Here is an 18,698-nt window from a genome sequence, read left to right as displayed (position 1 = left end):
TAATCTTTCCTCATAACTTACATTCTCCGCCCCCCTTATTAGCTTTGTTGCTCTTCTTTGTATTTTTCATCCTTTCTATGAACTGGAGCCCAGAACTGAACTGCATATTCTAGATGAGGCCTCACTATTGCTTTGTAAAGTGGTAATATTACATCCCTGTCCCGCGAGTCCAGGCCTCTTTTAATACACGACAATATCCTGCTGGCCTTTGAAGCAGCTGATTGACATTGTTATTTGGTTTATGACTTACAAGTTCACCCAGATCCTTCTCAACAAGTGACTCCCCCAGTGTAGCGCCCCCCCAGGACATATGATGCCTGCAGGTTGTTCTTACCCAGGTGCATAAATTACAAGTATACGACATTTTGCGGGAAGTACTGGCTTTCCATGACGTATACTTATGAAAAATGTCAGGAAGGGGTTAAATATGCTGCCATGAGTGACGTCATCACTGGACGCCTGTTGTCATGGCCGACCGAAAGGAGCAGGAGGTCGTGGCATCGTTGAAGCAAAGGCAGCGGAGTAGTAGGTGTCCGAACACCACAGTTGGCCGGAGCGGCGACCGCTCACCGGGGCTCGCCGCTGGAGCCGGGCGAGGTGGGTAACGTGGTATGAGAAGACTCCTCTGTCTAGAACGCTGCGACGTTCGATGTGAATGCATTTCATACACAATAGTGAGTACAGGAGAACACGCTGCAGCAATGTCATCCGCATATAGTTTGTGCTTTATGTTCTCTGTATTTGTGCTTCAAACGCTGATGATCAGTCCACAGTCTAGTGTAAAGGCTGCCGCCAGCTAGTGTCAGTGCTGCCGCCGGTCAGTCCACAGTCTAGTGTAAAGGCTGCCGCAGGTCAGTCCACAGTCTAGTGTAAAGGCTGCCACAGGTCAGTCCACAGTCTAGTGTAAAGGCTGCCGCAGGTCAGTCCACAGTCTAGTGTAAAGGCTGCCACAGGTCAGTCCACAGTCTAGTGTAAAGGCTGCCGCCGGTCAGTCCACAGTCTAGTGTAAAGGCTGCCGCCGGTCAGTCCACAGTCTAGTGTAAAGGCTGCCGCCGGTCAGTCCACAGTCTAGTGTAAAGGCTGCCGCCGGTCAGTACACAGTCTAGTGTAAAGGCTGCCGCCGGTCAGTCCACAGTCTAGTGTAAAGGCTGCCGCCGGTCAGTCCACAGTCTAGTGTAAAGGCTGCCGCCGGTCAGTCCACAGTCTAGTGTAAAGGCTGCCGTCGGTCAGTCCACAGTCTAGTGTAAAGGCTGCCGTCGGTCAGGCCACAGTCTAGTGTAAAGGCTGCCGCCGGTCAGTCCACAGTCTAGTGTAAAGGCTGCCGCCGGTCAGTCCACAGTCTAGTGTAAAGGCTGCCGCCGGTCAGTCCACAGTCTAGTGTAAAGGCTGCCGCCGGTCAGTCCACAGTCTAGTGTAAAGGCTGCCGCAGGTCAGTCCACAGTCTAGTGTAAAGGCTGCCGCAGGTCAGTCCACAGTCTAGTGTAAAGGCTGCCGCCGGTCAGTCCACAGTCTAGTGTAAAGGCTGCCGCAGGTCAGTCCACAGTCTAGTGTAAAGGCTGCCGCAGGTCAGTCCACAGTCTAGTGTAAAGGCTGCCGCCGGTCAGTCCACAGTCTAGTGTAAAGGCTGCCGCCGGTCAGTCCACAGTCTAGTGTAAAGGCTGCCGCCGGTCAGTCCACAGTCTAGTGTAAAGGCTGCCGCCGGTCAGTCCACAGTCTAGTGTAAAGGCTGCCGCCGATCAGTCCACAGTCTAGTGTAAAGGTTGCCGCCGGTCAGTCCACAGTCTAGTGTAAAGGCTGCCGCCGGTCAGTCCACAGTCTAGTGTAAGGGCTGCCGCCGGTCAGTCCACAGTCTAGTGTAAGGGCTGCCGCCGGTCAGTCCACAGTCTAGTGTAAAGGCTGCCGCCGGTCAGTCCACAGTCTAGTGTAAAGGCTGCCGCCGGTCAGTCCACAGTCTAGTGTAAAGGCTGCCGCCGGTCAGTCCACAGTCTAGTGTAAAGGGTGCCGCCGGTCAGTCCACAGTCTAGTGTAAAGGCTGCCGCCGGTCAGTCCACAGTCTAGTGTAAAGGCTGCCGCCGGTCAGTCCACAATCTAGTGTAAAGGCTGCCGCCGGTCAGTCCACAGTCTAGTGTAAAGGCTGCCGCCGGTCAGTCCACAGTCTAGTGTAAAGGCTGCCGCCGGTCAGTCCACAGTCTAGTGTAAGGGCTGCCGCCGGTCAGTCCACAGTCTAGTGTAAAGGCTGCCGCCGGTCAGTCCACAGTCTAGTGTAAAGGCTGCCGCCGGTCAGTCCACAGTCTAGTGTAAAGGCTGCCGCCGGTCAGTTCTAAAGTAAATGCTTTTCTTTTTTTATTATTATTTTACATTTGGCAAACCAAAAATATAATTTGGCTCCTACATTTTTACACGTAGGAGACAAAGGCACCCAAGTGATTTATTTATTTTTAGCTTGAATCCCTAACAGGTAACGCCGCCTGACCTGAGATGCTTTCTGGTGAGGGCCGTCACTCCTGGAGTGTGTCTGGTTTGGAGACTCTCTGGCGGAAATATTTGGGAATTGTATTCTGTGTTATGCACTGATCTATTACTAATATTGGTTTATATATTATTATAGATGAGTGGCTATGACCTTTCCAGTGCTGGTGGCTGTAAGAACAGCATGGTGGGACACACAGCACTGCTGCATGAGACACAGTACGTGGTCGCACAGCACGCGCCCTCAGAGCGGACCGCACGGACGGTTTCCTTGAATGTCAAACAAAATTAGTAAAAAGGATAAAAACTGTTAAAGAGTAAAAGTTGCCTAATTTATGTGTCATTTCTGTCTATTAAACGTTCTAATAAAGCTGAAGGAGATCTATAGCCGGGACGTGTTATACTGTAATCCATTCCATCCTGCCGCCAGTTGCTCAGCGGGTGGTAATCCATGCTGGGAGTTGTAGTAACACATTGGGAGTCTCCTGCCTTCTCAGGGTAGTAATGATTTTACATTGCAGGGAATGGTTTACATTTGTACGAGGTGGAATGGGAATAATGACACATTTGACCTGTGTCCTCCTATTGGGTGTTCTGTTCCCAGAGACGCGGCTGTCTGCAGGTTACGCCAGACACTCATACGAGCAACCGACTGCTGTACCTCGTTCTATACTAACCCCAATATTTCCTCGTCGTTTCCCAGGTTGTAGTCTTATGTAAAATATATACGTTAACATTACTAATATTGAGGACCCAGGGGCCCGACAGCGCCAGGAAATCCTGCAGCTCTGCTCTTTATTGTTTCACTTGTAAGGACACTCATTCCAAATGATAGTTTTTAAATACTTTGTGCTGCTGGTGGATCTAGCTCCTTGTAACACTTAGTCTGTTACCTTCCGCTTGGCCCCGATCCTATCCTTACATTATGACATCATCAGACTTATACTTTCTTACTCACTACAACCCTCAACATGACCCGACCACTATACTTGACCGTAATACTATTCATTAAACCTGAATACATAGAACACTACACCTCCCAACATGATCTGACCTCTACATTTTTATGTCTTGCAGGGTAAGGTTGCCCAGACAGCCTGTATGTCTGCCTGCAAACACCTCTCCACATCCCTGACACAGTTGCTCCTGGAAGCCGACGTCAAACAGATCACCATGGGGGCCTTGCAGCAGTTCAATCTTGATGTCAAGGAGTGTGAAAGTAAGTATGAGTGTGCTGTATTCAGTGGTGGACAAATCTCACCTCTCCTTTCTCTACATTCAGTGGTGGACACATCTCTCCTCTCCTTTCTCTACATTCAGTGGTGGACACATCTCGCCTCTCCTTTCTCTACATTCAGTGGTGGACACATCTCTCCTCTCCTTTCTCTACATTCAGTGGTGGACACATCTCTCCTCTCCTTTCTCTACATTCAGTGGTGGACACATCTCACCTCTCCTTTCTCTACATTCAGTGGTGGACACATCTCTCCTCTCCTTTCTCTACATTCAGTGGTGGACACATCTCGCCTCTCCTTTCTCTACATTCAGTGGTGGACACATCTCGCCTCTCCTTTCTCTACATTCAGTGGTGGACACATCTCGCCTCTCCTTTCTCTACAGTCAGTGATGGACACATCTCACCTCTCCTTTCTCTACATTCAGTGGTGGACACATCTCTCCTCTCCTTTCTCTACATTCAGTGGTGGACACATCTCGCCTCTCCTTTCTCTACATTCAGTGGTGGACACATCTCTCCTCTCCTTTCTCTACATTCAGTGGTGGACACATCTCTCCTCTCCTTTCTCTACAGTCAGTGATGGACACATCTCTCCTCTCCTTTCTCTACATTCAGTGGTGGACACATTTCGCCTCTCCTTTCTCTACAGTCAGTGGTGGACACATCTCTCTTCTCCTTTCTCTACATTCAGTGGTGGACACATCTCACCTCTCCTTTCTCTACATTCAGTGGTGGACACATCTCACCTCTCCTTTCTCTACAGTCAGTGGTGGACACATCTCTCCTCTCCTTTCTCTACAGTCAGTGGTGGACACATCTCACCTCTCCTTTCTCTACATTCAGTGGTGGACACATCTCACCTCTTCTTTCTCTACATTCAGTGGTGGACACATCTCACCTCTCCTTTCTCTACAGTCAGTGGTGGACACATCTCACCTCTCCTTTCTCTACAGTCAGTGGTGGACACATCTCTCCTCTCCTTTCTCTACAGTCAGTGGTGGACACATCTCACCTCTCCTTTCTCTACAGTCAGTGGTGGACACATCTCGCCTCTCCTTTCTCTACATTCAGTGGTGGACACATCTCACCTCTCCTTTCTCTACAGTCAGTGGTGGACACATCTCGCCTCTCCTTTCTCTACATTCAGTGGTGGACACATCTCTCCTCTCCTTTCTCTACATTCAGTGGTGGACACATCTCACCTCTCCTTTCTCTACATTCAGTGGTGGACACATCTCTCCTCTCCTTTCTCTACAGTCAGTGGTGGACACATCTCACCTCTCCTTTCTCTACATTCAGTGGTGGACACATCTCTCCTCTCCTTTCTCTACAGTCAGTGGTGGACACATCTCGCCTCTCCTTTCTCTACATTCAGTGGTGGACACATCTCACCTCTCCTTTCTCTACAGTCAGTGGTGGACACATCTCGCCTCTCCTTTCTCTACATTCAGTGGTGGACACATCTCTCCTCTCCTTTCTCTACATTCAGTGGTGGACACATCTCTCCTCTCCTTTCTCTACATTCAGTGGTGGACACATCTCTCCTCTCCTTTCTCTACATTCAGTGGTGGACACATCTCACCTCTCCTTTCTCTACAGTCAGTGGTGGACACATCTCGCCTCTCCTTTCTCTACATTCAGTGGTGGACACATCTCTCCTCTCCTTTCTCTACATTCAGTGGTGGACACATCTCACCTCTCCTTTCTCTACATTCAGTGGTGGACACATCTCTCCTCTCCTTTCTCTACAGTCAGTGGTGGACACATCTCACCTCTCCTTTCTCTACATTCAGTGGTGGACACATCTCACCTCTCCTTTCTCTGCATTCAGTGGTGGACACATCTCGCCTCTCCTTTCTCTACATTTACTGATGGACCCATCTCACCTCTCCGTGCCACGGGAAATAAATATAAATTTCTCGGTCACGCAAGTTGCATGACCGAGACAAAAGTTATAGTTACAATGCCCTCTCCTCCCACTGTATCGTGCGGTCAGCAGTTTTGAGGCCTCATATCTGCTGCCAGATACCCTTGAAGTTGAAACCTGTTTTGTACGTAGCTTTGGGGGCTTTTAGGAAATAATCTTACTTTTGCACAATCCCTCCAAATAATTAACCATTAAGTCTTCTGGGGAAAAATTATCTGTCATAGCAAAAGATGTATTTGCCAGAACTGGCATCTACTTCAGTCTCTATAGTTTATCTGCATGATTTTTCCAGACAAGCAAGTATGTCTTAAAAAGCAATATACATTCTAGATCGATAAAGTGCATTTAACTGTTCGATGCAGAAGAAATATCTAAAAGCATGAAGCTGAAGCCAGTAAAGCCAATGAAGAATCGCCTTTTTTTCTATCGCATTGTATAAACCCCCCGCATGATGTAGAAGGACGGCAGATCCCCGACTATTAGAGTTCATAAACGTTGTGCTCTCGTCGGGAGTTCAGAGCTGGGGCAGTGACGCTGGAGGGAGCCGGGAAATCCTGCCGCCGACCTGCAGATCTCCTGCTGCCTAATTAGAGGTTGTGAAAGGCTTAGACATTGCAAAGCAGGTGCCGTCAACCTGACCAGCAGGAGATGTGACCCCCGCCGCCCAGCCAAGCCCTGCGCTGCCACCCTCATCCCAGGGATGAAGACTGATGATGGCCATCCATCACCGTTACTCCTGTGTATTAGCGCTCAATAGATAAACTTCTGATTTCTTTTCCTGTGGGAAGCCGTGGTTTTTGTTGTCTGGCAGCTTCTGTCTTGTAATCGACTTGTTTAAAGATTTACAGACTGTGGCCCAGCAAGAGGGGAGGGGGCCGGAAGGGGAAACACGGCTTCTCAGTGCTATTCTATTGAATCTCCGAGAAGGCCGGAGCCCTAATATCACAAGTACAATCCTGGGATGATGTCTGTAGGCCTGGACCTTCCTGTGCTGCTGAAAATAGTTATAACGCAGAATACTCCATCAACTGGAAGCGCCGTGACCGCACCGAATAATATCATGTAATATATGATGAATGTAATATATAAAATAACTTTAATATGTCAAGTAATGTATAACATAAACAAATAATAAATATAATACACCAAGTATAATATATGATGTAATAACTATAATACTTAACCTGAAATATAATAAATGTAATATAATGTATAATACATAATGTAATAAACATACAGAACACCAGTATAATGTAATATAATACATAACATGATCTGTATTAGTTTTTTATTACTTTAGGTATATGTGACCCGAAGTATGACACATAATTTAGTAATATAATTCATATCATGAGTATAATATAACAGAAGTATAATGCATAATGTAATGATATGGCACTTAAAACAAAGTATAATACATAATGTAATATAATACATAAAACAAAGTATAATACATAATGTAATATAATACATAACACAAAGTATAATACATAATGTAATATAATACATAAAACAAAGTATAATACATAATGTAATATAATACATAAAACAAAGTATAATACATAATGTAATATAATACATAACACAAAGTATAATACATAATGTAATATAATACATAACACAAAGTATAATACATAATGTAATATAATACATAAAACAAAGTATAATACATAATGTAATATAATACATAACACAAAGTATAATACATAATGTAATATAATACATAACACAAAGTATAATACATAATGTAATATAATACATAAAACAAAGTATAATACATAATGTAATATAATACATAACACAAAGTATAATACATAATGTAATATAATACATAAAACAAAGTATAATACATAATGTAATATAATACATAACACAAAGTATAATACATGTAATGTAATACATAACACAAAGTATAATACATGTAATACATAACACAAAGTATAATACATAATGTAATATAATACATAAAACAAAGTATAATAGGTAATATAATATAGAACACCAAGTATACCATAATACATAATGTAGTAATATAATACATGTAATAGAATACATAACACTGAGTATAATACATCATGTAATACATAACATTAATAAATATACATAATGTAATACAAATAGATTACGTAACACTAATACATAACATAATGGAATACATAAAATAAATGATAAAATCGGTATTTGTATATTTTTACCATTATTCATCAGCATGAGATCTTTGTTTTCGTTGGTGTTGTCTGTCCCTCCTGACGGCCGTGCCAACCAATTAGAGCTCCGCTTTCACATCTTAAACTTTTCGGAAATGACCTCTGGTTGGTTTCTATGCGTAATTAGGCCGGTTTCTCTTGCTGGACAGTTTTGATAAATTTTCCTCCGTTTTGCCAATGTGCAGCTATGGCATCACTACTGCCACCCTTCATTTTAGTCTTTGCCCAGTAGATCTTTACATATTCTTATTGTACACGCTCTTTCTCAATTTCCATCTATTTTCAAAAGACGTATGTATGTGTATCTATGTATGCGGACGGGAGAGATATTCTGCGTTCCTGGTCCATTTTTTGGCGGTGTTTGAGCCCATGACCCCAGTAGCACCAACCATTGCGCTGCCCTATAACTGGCACTAGTCACTGGTATGTGCCCTGAGCTTGGCGCGGCCCGCATAATGGTGGTGATTATGTACTCGGGAACGTTAATAGATCAGATGCAATGTAAGCGCAGGCTATAGCTCGTACCTTGCATCCATTATTTAGGCTTGTCACCTTCACAGGGACCAATTGAACTAGCAGAGTGGGACGGAAGCTGTGAACTGTTCTCCCACGTCAGACACAATGCGATTGTCATCTAATACCCTTAATAAGTGCAGAGTGCCCACCCTGCGCCGCCGGCCGACGCTGTCTGAGCCTCTCATTCCCGTCCGGTGAATATGATGAGAATCCATCACAATGCCAGGTCTCATGGAGCTCACCGCACTGTACGGCACGTAGACCCTCGCCCCTCTTTTATCCCCGATTCGGGATAATATTACAGCAGAGACCATGTAATCATCTTAGAAAGATTCCCAGTCGCTGTGTCAATGGGGGCCGCCGAGCGCAGTAGCCCCCACCCCACCACCCCGGATGTAATGCACCATAACAGATAATGGAAATATGCGGGGGAAAAGCACAATTGTCGATGCTTCAGGCAGTTATTTATTATTGATAAATACGGGAGGGACGAGGTGACAAGCATGAAATCGGAAAATTCCTGCTGCAATATACAAAGCTTCCCCAACTGAAAGAACCTTCTTTTTTTATTTTTTTATTGTGAAAAGATCCTCCACCCTGGACAATGCCACCCCCACCCCATTTTTTTTTTTCGTTGACTTGTTTGTCCATTGACCAAACAAATAGCGTGGAGCTCGGAGTGGCCCATGGGAATAGATTTCAGGTTGAGTTAGTACAGTTTCCTCGCTGTCAGGACGGTGGAATTAATGGTGTTTTGATGACACAAATTTTGAAGAGCAGACAAAGAGCGTGAAGGCCGAGAGACATGGCCCCATAGAAGCTCGTTCCTCCTCTCCCCCAGCCTCCCTTGTCCTCGCTGTCATCCGTCTGCCAATCTTCCTGTCCATGGTTATTTAAAGACGCTTTTCATGGTTTATTCTTTCCCACAGGGTTTGCCAGATCGGGACCAGTGCCTGGGTTCCAAGGGGACACACTGCAGTTGGCCTTCATCGACTTAAGACAAGTAAGCCTTTGTTGTTTTGTGTTATATTTCTCTTTTAAGATGTGTGACTGAGGGCCCATGAGGTCTTAAGGAGCGAGAGAAGACGGGCGAGAAGGAATGGGGAGGGGGACTCCAAGGAAGAGGTGGGGGGGTTTGAAGAAATGAGACTCTTTAAGGATTAAATGCCAGAGACCTGCGCGTCTCTCGCCTTTTTAAGACTGTCAGGTCGCTTCCTCGGCCTGTGAAGTGATGGACGCGCTGGGGGAGGGGGGGGGGAATTGACGCTGTGGTTTACCCATTCCTTCAGAAAAAAAAAAAAAAAAACAAGCCTGACCCCTGCGTTGTGCAACATGTATATGACTTTTAGCGGGGCACCGAAGAACTTAGCAAGCTTGTAAGACTAAACAAGAGAGCAAGGAAAAACCCTGTATTCTCAGGACTGCCAAATTTACAACACAGAATTGGAGGGAGACGTGAGAAGTCTTCTCCACCGGAACCTCAGGAGATGGAGGGAAGCCGATTAGGCAAAGTGGAGATCCACCAAATGCAACACTGGCTCACGTGTAGGGGGTCTCAAGTCATTTCTGTGCAGGTATATACGTGTATGTACAATATATATCTGGTGGATCCTTTCATGACATCACTCACCGTAAGAGGTTGCGGGGAAGATAAAAGGGAATCCTACCTCTATACAATTAAATGTATCTCCAACTTTTATCCTGCAATATTTATCCAGAGGAAGGTAAAATGACCATGAGATAGTTGGCATGTTCAGGAAAGTCCTGCTGTGTGCCGGCATAAAAACCCTTCCTGACAGGGTTGCCTCACTTTTCTCTCAACGTGGCAAGCTGGCGGCGGTTCCTCGGGTGGAGGGAGAGACCTAACGCTGCACCGGCTGGACTCTGCACTGTCAACCAGGAACCCGCCATTGTCCTATGGTGCCCAGCTGTATCCATTGAGTCCATGAGCCGCTTGTTGGGGACCACTGATATGTATATAAATTGCAGACTGTAGTTCTCACTCTTGGTTGGTCTTTGTTGGACGCTCTTTACGTTGAGGGAATGATTCCTTATTACCTGCATTGGTGGACCAGCTATGGCTGTACTGCATTGTAAATGAACATGGGTCCAAACTTACTCCATAACCGTTAAACGCCTATGACTCCTGCTCGGTTGCACGCGTCAGTTTGGTTTTTGTGTCTTCAATGCCGATTCCACTGTAAGTTTTGTCTCTAGCTCCTGCACTCTCTACTATAGTTCTAGTATTCTCTATGAAATGCTACAATTTTAGCAAATATTTTTTGCAATTTTTCCTACAAATAAGATGTCGTTCGAGAGCCAGGAATCATTTCATTAGGGTTCTTTGGATCCACCTAAGACACACCGCACTCCTGAACACGGTCAGTAGGGAACCACCATATTGTGCAAATGGTATAGACCTGGTGGATCCGGCAAACCTCATTTTGTGAGCCACAATGACAAGATACTTTTTAGGAGCCTGAGGACGTGTCGACAGTGGATCACAGTGAGTGTACGAAGAGGAGCAAAAAGTCGTATATAACCATATAGATCTTCAGAACAATGTAGTCATCTGGGATATAGACAGTGGTGATACAAGAGTCCAAATCTTTCCTATTGCCTTCTAAATAAAGAGCTATGGGCCTGTTCCAGTGGTCAGGGAGATCTCAAAAATGTGATCTACGGTTTCCACAACGTCAAGTCCAGTTTTCCCGGGTCTCTTCAAATGACACTCAAGATCCTCTAGGATATAGAAGAGTGGGTCATAATACTTGACACAAACATGCCCGTGCCATATAACGCTTTCTTATTCTGACCCATACAGGTGACACTATCATAATTCTGCTCGGAGGCTGTCTAGTATTACTTGTGGGAGCTAGATGACCCAACACACAATACATTGAGTCTTCCAACAGCGTCTACCCTTAGGACTAGGGTTATTATTGGGCTTACCTTTTGTCACAATTACTACAACATGGAGCTCTGTTGGTTTTATTAGGATTTCAGATTGAAGCTGAATAACCTTGCAAGGTCCTTAGTTTACGGATGTGGTCCCACAGAGGAGGTCTTGAGGACCACTGTTTATGGACCAGCAGAGTACCTAGAGATCCGTGTACACAGCTCATTTATATGGTCAGACGTACGGATCTACCTGAGGTCTCCGCACTTACCTGCCAGCTTTTATATGGGGACACAACTGCTCAGCAACTACTAATAATCTTATAATTTGCAGGGGGGGGGGGGCAATATTATATATCGGTTGTAATTCTTGATCCTTTTTGTTTTTATTTTGTAAATTCTGTATGCACATTACACATGACCACTTCCCTCGTGCTGCACGCTTGGGTATTTAAATTTCTCATTCTTTTTGTATGGACACTGTCTCAGTCCTACCAGACACACTGGCGTCCTGGGACTAGATTTCCCAGACAATCAGGTCTAGGCATTCCAATAATCCAGAAAACGAAGGTTTATAACTTTTTCCTAATTCTTACAGCGCCGCCCTCATTTGTTTAGTCTCATTTAATGATTAGCATTACTAGCAATACCCTCATCCGGTCTCCCCAATCAGGTGCTGACATCCTATCTGCAAGGTGCCCGCTACTCCCCATGAGGCTACGGAGGGAGGTATATGATCATTTTTTGTTTTTTAATGCAGAGGGTATAGTTGATGCCCCCCCTGTTTAATACTGTAAAGTCTCTTGAATCCTTTAAACTTTATTCCAACTGATTTACAACTCCTAATCCAAGACCGGGGGCCTGACCACATCTGGCCAGATGCCTGCTCCCTGTTCAAAGCCCAGGCTCGGAAAATATTAATTTATAGATCAAACCCATGTCCCTCAATGACTTGTGAAGATGAAAGGCGGGCACCGACGTGGCAGAAACCAAAAGTCGTTGTGTAAAGCTCCCCTTTTTTTGTATTGATATGCCAGGGGCAGAGGAGGAGGAGGAGAAGAAGGTGTTGAATTGTGCACTGTCATCGCTTTTGCCGAGAAGATGGATGGGGTCGGATGGAAAGTGTGAATGAAGTTGGGAGTCATTGACTGATGTTCCTGTCCTATTAAGCCCATCTTTCTATGTGTCTCACAGTAAACAACAACAAGAAGCAGAGCTGGCACTTTGTCTGTGCTGCCACGATGATGCAGTACCTCTTGTATTCATGGCTCTTCCCGATGCTCCAGGGGTATAACGTGCAATGACATTATCCTCTCTCTATCGATGATCCTGTCTGGAGGAGCTTTCATCTGGTAATAGATGACTCTGAGAAGAGTGATGGCGGCGCCATCCGTCATCCTGTGACATGGCCGGGCCGCGCTTCATTAACACGCCGTTGGGAACCTCTCTTTCGCCATATGTAACCTAGGTTTTTTTGTTTTCTGCTCGGTTTTCTTGTGTTTTTGTTCTCTACTTTTTTTTGTTTTACTAGGAAAAAAAAAATCTTTCTTTTCAATTGGGCGCCTCAAATCTTTAATTTTTTGAAGAAAAAAAAACCTTGTATAAGAATGGCGCTGTTTATTTGCTCTAGCGGTCACCCAGCAACCTTTTTTGTTTTTTCCTACACCCCCGATTTAGTCCGCTTTCCAGTTATATTTATGTCTAGGGCTTCCTGTGGCGGCACAAAGAAGACTTAATTTGTCATTTCTGAAGACGTTATTACTGCTGGGAATGGACAAACCTTTTTAGGTGTCTGAAGACGTCTAACCCAACGTGGTGCGGTGCCAAATCATCACGCACCGGAGGTTTCCAAAACTGTGAGCCATTTGTGCGCTTCTATCAAAGCTTGGTTTTTTCATGCTTCTGTGCGCATAAGTAAGATTTGGTGTCGGTCAGGTCTTTGGCGCCAGTGTGTCGCCTGTTCTCTTTCACTATTCTAAAATTATAATAGCATTTTGTCTTCCGCTTTTACGTTGTCTGATTCAGTCAAGCTGTTAAAATGTTTTTCCACTGTTGCCTCCATTTTTTGGAAAATAAATATGACCACTGTTACAGCTCCCACAGAGGTTGTCATCCAACAGTTCCATATCACGGATTCCAAATCTGCCATTACCAGATCCCACACATACTTGGAAAGGAATCTATTTAGTCTGTTCAGCTGGCCTAGGATGGAAACTGCTGTCAGATGACCCACCATGTGGTCGTTAAAGTATACTTTTGGTCGATAGCACTACTAACTTTTCTGACTATTTACATGGTAAAAATTGTCCCCCTTTTATCGCAGTCCCAACATGTCCCTGTTTTCTTATGGGGTGAAGACTGTTAAAACATTTTGTTTCTTGTAAAGGAGTGGGGTGAAGACGTGAATGTTCTTATGAGAAAAGAATATCTGGTGAAGAAGTGGTTGGCCTCACATAGAGCAAATCTGGTGAAGATGGGGATCTCCTCACATAAAGAGCAAATCTGGCGAAGACGGGAATGTCCTCACAAAGAGCAAATCTGGTGAAGACGGGAATGTCCTCACATAAAGAGCAAATCTGGTGAAGATGGGAATGTCATCACATAAAGAGCAAATCTGGTGAAGACGGGGATGTCCTCACATAGAGCAAATTTGGTGAAGACGGGAATGTCCTCACATAAAGAGCAAATCTGGGGAAGATGGGAATGTCCTCACATAAAGAGCAAATCTGGTGAAGACGGGGATGTCCTCACATAGAGCAAATCTGGTGAAGAAGTGGATGTCCTCACATAGAGAGCAAATCTGGTGAAGATGGGAATGTCCTCACATAAAGAGCAGATCTGGTGAAGATGGGGATGTCCTCACATAAAGAGCAAATCTGGTGAAGATGGGGATGTCCTCACATAGAGCAAATCTGGTGAAGAAGTGGATGTCCTCACATAAAGAGCAAATCTGGTGAAGATCGGAATGTCCTCACATAAAGAGCAAATCTGGTGAAGACGGGAATGTCCTCACATAAGAACAAATCTGGTGAAGATGGGAATGTCCTCACATAAAGAGCAAATCTGGTGAAGATGGGAATGTCCTCACATAAAGAGCAAATCTGGTGAAGATGGGAATGTCCTCACATAAAGAGCAAATCTGGTGAAGACGGGAATCTCCTCAAGTTCAGAGCAAATCTGTCGAAGACGGGAATGTCCAAGTAAAGGGCAAATCTGGTGAAGACGGGAATGTCCTCAAGTAAAGGGCAAATCTGGTGAAGACGGGAATGTCCTCAAGTAAAGGGCAAATCTGGTGAAGACGGGAATGTCCAAGTAAAGGGCAAATCTGGTGAAGACGGGAATGTCCTCAAGTAAAGGGCAAATCTGGTGAAGACGGGAATGTCCTCACATAAAAAGCAAATTTGGTGAAGACGTGGGTGTCCTCACATAAATAACAAATCTGGTGAAGATGGGAATGTCCTCACATAAAGAACAAATCTGGTGAAGACGGGAATGTCCTCACATAAAGAACAAATCTGGTGAAGACGGGAATGTCCTCACATAAAGAGCAGATCTGGTGAAGAAGTGGATGTCCTCACATAAAGAGCAAATCTGGTGAAGATGGGAATGTCCTCACATAAAGAGCAAATCTGGTGAAGACGGGAATCTCCAAGTTCAGAGCAAATCTGTCGAAGACGGGAATGTCCTCGTAAAGGGCAAATCTGGTGAAGACTGGAATGTCCAAGTAGAGGGCAAATCTGGTGAAGACGGGAATGTCCAAGTAAAGGGCAAATCTGGTGAAGACGGGAATGTCCTCACATAAAAAGCAAATCTGGTGAAGACGTGGATGTCCTCACATAAAGAACAAATCTGGTGAAGATGGGAATGTCATCACATAAAGAGCAAATCTGGTGAAGACGGGGATGTCCTCACATAGAGCAAATCTGGTGAAGAAGTGGATGTCCTCACATAGAGAGCAAATCTGGTGAAGATGGGAATGTCCTCACATAAAGAGCAGATCTGGTGAAGATGGGGATGTCCTCACATAAAGAGCAAATCTGGTGAAGATGGGGATGTCCTCACATAGAGCAAATCTGGTGAAGAAGTGGATGTCCTCACATAAAGAGCAAATCTGGTGAAGATCGGAATGTCCTCACATAAAGAGCAAATCTGGTGAAGACGGGAATGTCCTCACATAAGAACAAATCTGGTGAAGATGGGAATGTCCTCACATAAAGAGCAAATCTGGTGAAGATGGGAATGTCCTCACATAAAGAGCAAATCTGGTGAAGATGGGAATGTCCTCACATAAAGAGCAAATCTGGTGAAGACGGGAATCTCCTCAAGTTCAGAGCAAATCTGTCGAAGACGGGAATGTCCAAGTAAAGGGCAAATCTGGTGAAGACGGGAATGTCCTCAAGTAAAGGGCAAATCTGGTGAAGACGGGAATGTCCTCAAGTAAAGGGCAAATCTGGTGAAGACGGGAATGTCCAAGTAAAGGGCAAATCTGGTGAAGACGGGAATGTCCTCAAGTAAAGGGCAAATCTGGTGAAGACGGGAATGTCCTCACATAGAGCAAATCTGGTGAAGAAGTGGATGTCCTCACATAGAGAGCAAATCTGGTGAAGACGGGGATGTCCTCACATAGAGCAAATCTGGTGAAGAAGTGGATGTCCTCACATAGAGAGCAAATCTGGTGAAGATGGGAATGTCCTCACATAAAGAGCAGATCTGGTGAAGATGGGGATGTCCTCACATAAAGAGCAAATCTGGTGAAGATGGGGATGTCCTCACATAGAGCAAATCTGGTGAAGAAGTGGATGTCCTCACATAAAGAGCAAATCTGGTGAAGATGGGAATGTCCTCACATAAAGAGCAAATCTGGTGAAGACGGGAATGTCCAAGTAAAGGGCAAATCTGGTGAAGACGGGAATGTCCTCAAGTAAAGGGCAAATCTGGTGAAGACGGGAATGTCCTCACATAAAAAGCAAATCTGGTGAAGACGTGGATGTCCTCACATAAATAACAAATCTGGTGAAGATGGGAATGTCCTCACATAAAGAACAAATCTGGTGAAGACGGGAATGTCCTCACATAAAGAGCAGATCTGGTGAAGAAGTGGATGTCCTCACATAAAGAGCAAATCTGGTGAAGATGGGAATGTCCTCACATAAAGAGCAAATCTGGTGAAGACGGGAATCTCCAAGTTCAGAGCAAATCTGTCGAAGACGGGAATGTCCTCGTAAAGGGCAAATCTGGTGAAGACGGGAATGTCCAAGTAGAGGGCAAATCTGGTGAAGACGGGAATGTCCAAGTAAAGGGCAAATCTGGTGAAGACGGGAATGTCCAAGTAGAGGGCAAATCTGGTGAAGACGGGAATGTCCAAGTAAAGGGCAAATCTGGTGAAGACGGGAATGTCCTCACATAAAAAGCAAATCTGGTGAAGACGTGGATGTCCTCACATAAAGAACAAATCTGGTGAAGATGGGAATGTCCTCACATAAAGAGCAAATCTGGTGAAGACGGGAATGTCCTCACGGAAAAAGCAAACCAGTGAATGTCCTCCTGTAAAGAGCATTTCTGGTAAAGACATGATATTCTTACGTGAAGAGCAAATCTGGTGAAGACGTGAATGTCCTCATTTGATGAAGTCCTTAGTGAAAACAAAGTCCTGACTTGAAGAGGAGCATTTGTATTTCTGATGAACATGAATACTTACAAATTGGCAGGGGTCTTTTGAACTTGTCCCTATTCTGATGAGTAGAATTCTCTTTACATGGAAGGAGTCTAGTAAACCAGTTGTCCTCCATTATACATTGGGAATAGTCTGCTGAACACACTGGGGTAGGATTATCTAAATTTAAAACAAAGCAATAGTGGAGCAGTTGCCCAACCAGATTCCAGATCTTGTTTTTTGGACTTTTTGTAAAATAAGAACATAAATCTGATTTGTTGCTTTGGACCCCTCTTACATTTTCCTTTTACTGTTTTGATAAATCCTACCTATGGACTTTCTCATCAGTAGAAGAAGTGTGTTGAACATTGGTCCACATTTATTATTCAATTACGCAAACCGTGACGCGTGACAAACTTAGAAAGGAGAAGTTTACACCACATTAAGAAAGATCGGTAAAATGGTGCAGATGTTAGAGCTGATCTACACCTTCTCATAGCTTGTAGATTTAGACCGTTCTAAATGCCCCCGAGGCGTGCACCTTTTTAATAAATTTTGTGCAAATCACTCCAAAATTCTCTTTCAGGCTTCCTTCACATAGTTTGTTTTTTTTTGTGTTTTTTGGTAAAATAGTCCAAGTGTTTTTATGGTGTTTTTATGACTTGTTTTACTACCTGAGTGTTTTTTTTTTAGGTGGCGTTTTTCGAATTGCAAATCATGTGATGCAAAGATTTCCCTTTGCAACACTTTTTTTTTTTCTGAAAAAAACGCAACACACACTTAAATAGAAAAAAAAAGCCTAAGAAGGTCTATGAGACAAAAACGCCACTAAATGATACAAAAAAACACCAAAGCCAGGCTTGCTGTGATTTTGGAGAAACGCCACTGGCCCAAAAAACGCAAGTTTAAAGAAAAAAGCCACCTAAAAAAAAAAATCTTTTTGTAGAGCTCTTTATACCAGCGAGAGAGAACCCACCCTAAGGCAGATTGTCAGAAGATACTCCAGTTTTTGTAAATATGGGCCAATGCCACTCGTTTTACACGAGGAGGAGTAGAGGATTCTGGTGGACAAATAGTCCCACTCTTGACATGTGGAGAAATAAGATAATGACCTTATCCCTCGTCTTATTGGAGGAGTCAAGTAAGCACAATGTCCCGGTCTTGATACGGGCAGTAGTCCGGTGGAGAATTAATTTCTTCCTGCTTATTGGTAGGAGACTGGTGAGCCGTTCTTATAGAGGGGCTCCAGTAAAGCCATTATGTTTGACCCTTTTTTTTCCCCCCCGCTCTTCAGTAGTTTGACCACCTTGCACTTATTCCACAAGGAGATTGGTAAATATGTTGCCCCCGTTTTTACATGGAGGGGAGACCTCTATTCTGGTCGAAGTACACGATGTATTTCTGAGAGTAGTTTGCCATTAATGTTTGCATGGACAATATTAACGTAAATACCAAACGAGACTAAAACAAAGAAATGGCAGACCTTTATCATGATTGGATCGCTGAGAACCTCCTAAAAATATTTGATGCGGATCTAGAAGCTAGATCCAATAGAGAAGACTGAAGGATGACGAAGCATCGGGGTCAAAAAGAGTGACACTTACTTCGAAATTTGTGGGGGGGGATTCATTTTCGAGTTATTCAATTGGACCAAATTGAAGTACCTAAAAACTTGTTGATTAACCTCAAGGTGGTGCTGTTTATCTTTGCACTACTTGATGCTACTACCACGTCCGATGATCTGAAAGCACCTACTGTCCTCCCTTCGAAAAAAAACTTCACACAAGTGTC

At 44.3% G+C, this 18,698-nt stretch overlaps 1 protein-coding gene across 1 annotated transcript in view; it reads left to right on the top strand.

Annotated features, from left to right (window-relative positions):
- Positions 1 to 18,698, top strand: part of EXOC6B (exocyst complex component 6B) — a 319,935-nt gene that overhangs the window by 221,393 nt on the left and 79,844 nt on the right. The window contains exons 19-20 of the mRNA XM_075855644.1: positions 3,547 to 3,688; positions 9,286 to 9,359. Coding sequence (XP_075711759.1) covers positions 3,547 to 3,688; positions 9,286 to 9,359 — 216 coding nt within the window. The remainder of the gene's footprint in view (positions 1 to 3,546; positions 3,689 to 9,285; positions 9,360 to 18,698) is intronic.

Source organism: Rhinoderma darwinii, chromosome 1, assembly GCF_050947455.1.
Source record: "Rhinoderma darwinii isolate aRhiDar2 chromosome 1, aRhiDar2.hap1, whole genome shotgun sequence".
Lineage (NCBI taxonomy): Eukaryota > Metazoa > Chordata > Amphibia > Anura > Rhinodermatidae > Rhinoderma > Rhinoderma darwinii.
The sequence above is the reverse complement of the archived record's forward strand: the minus strand, read 5'-3'. Positions and strand labels throughout refer to the sequence as shown.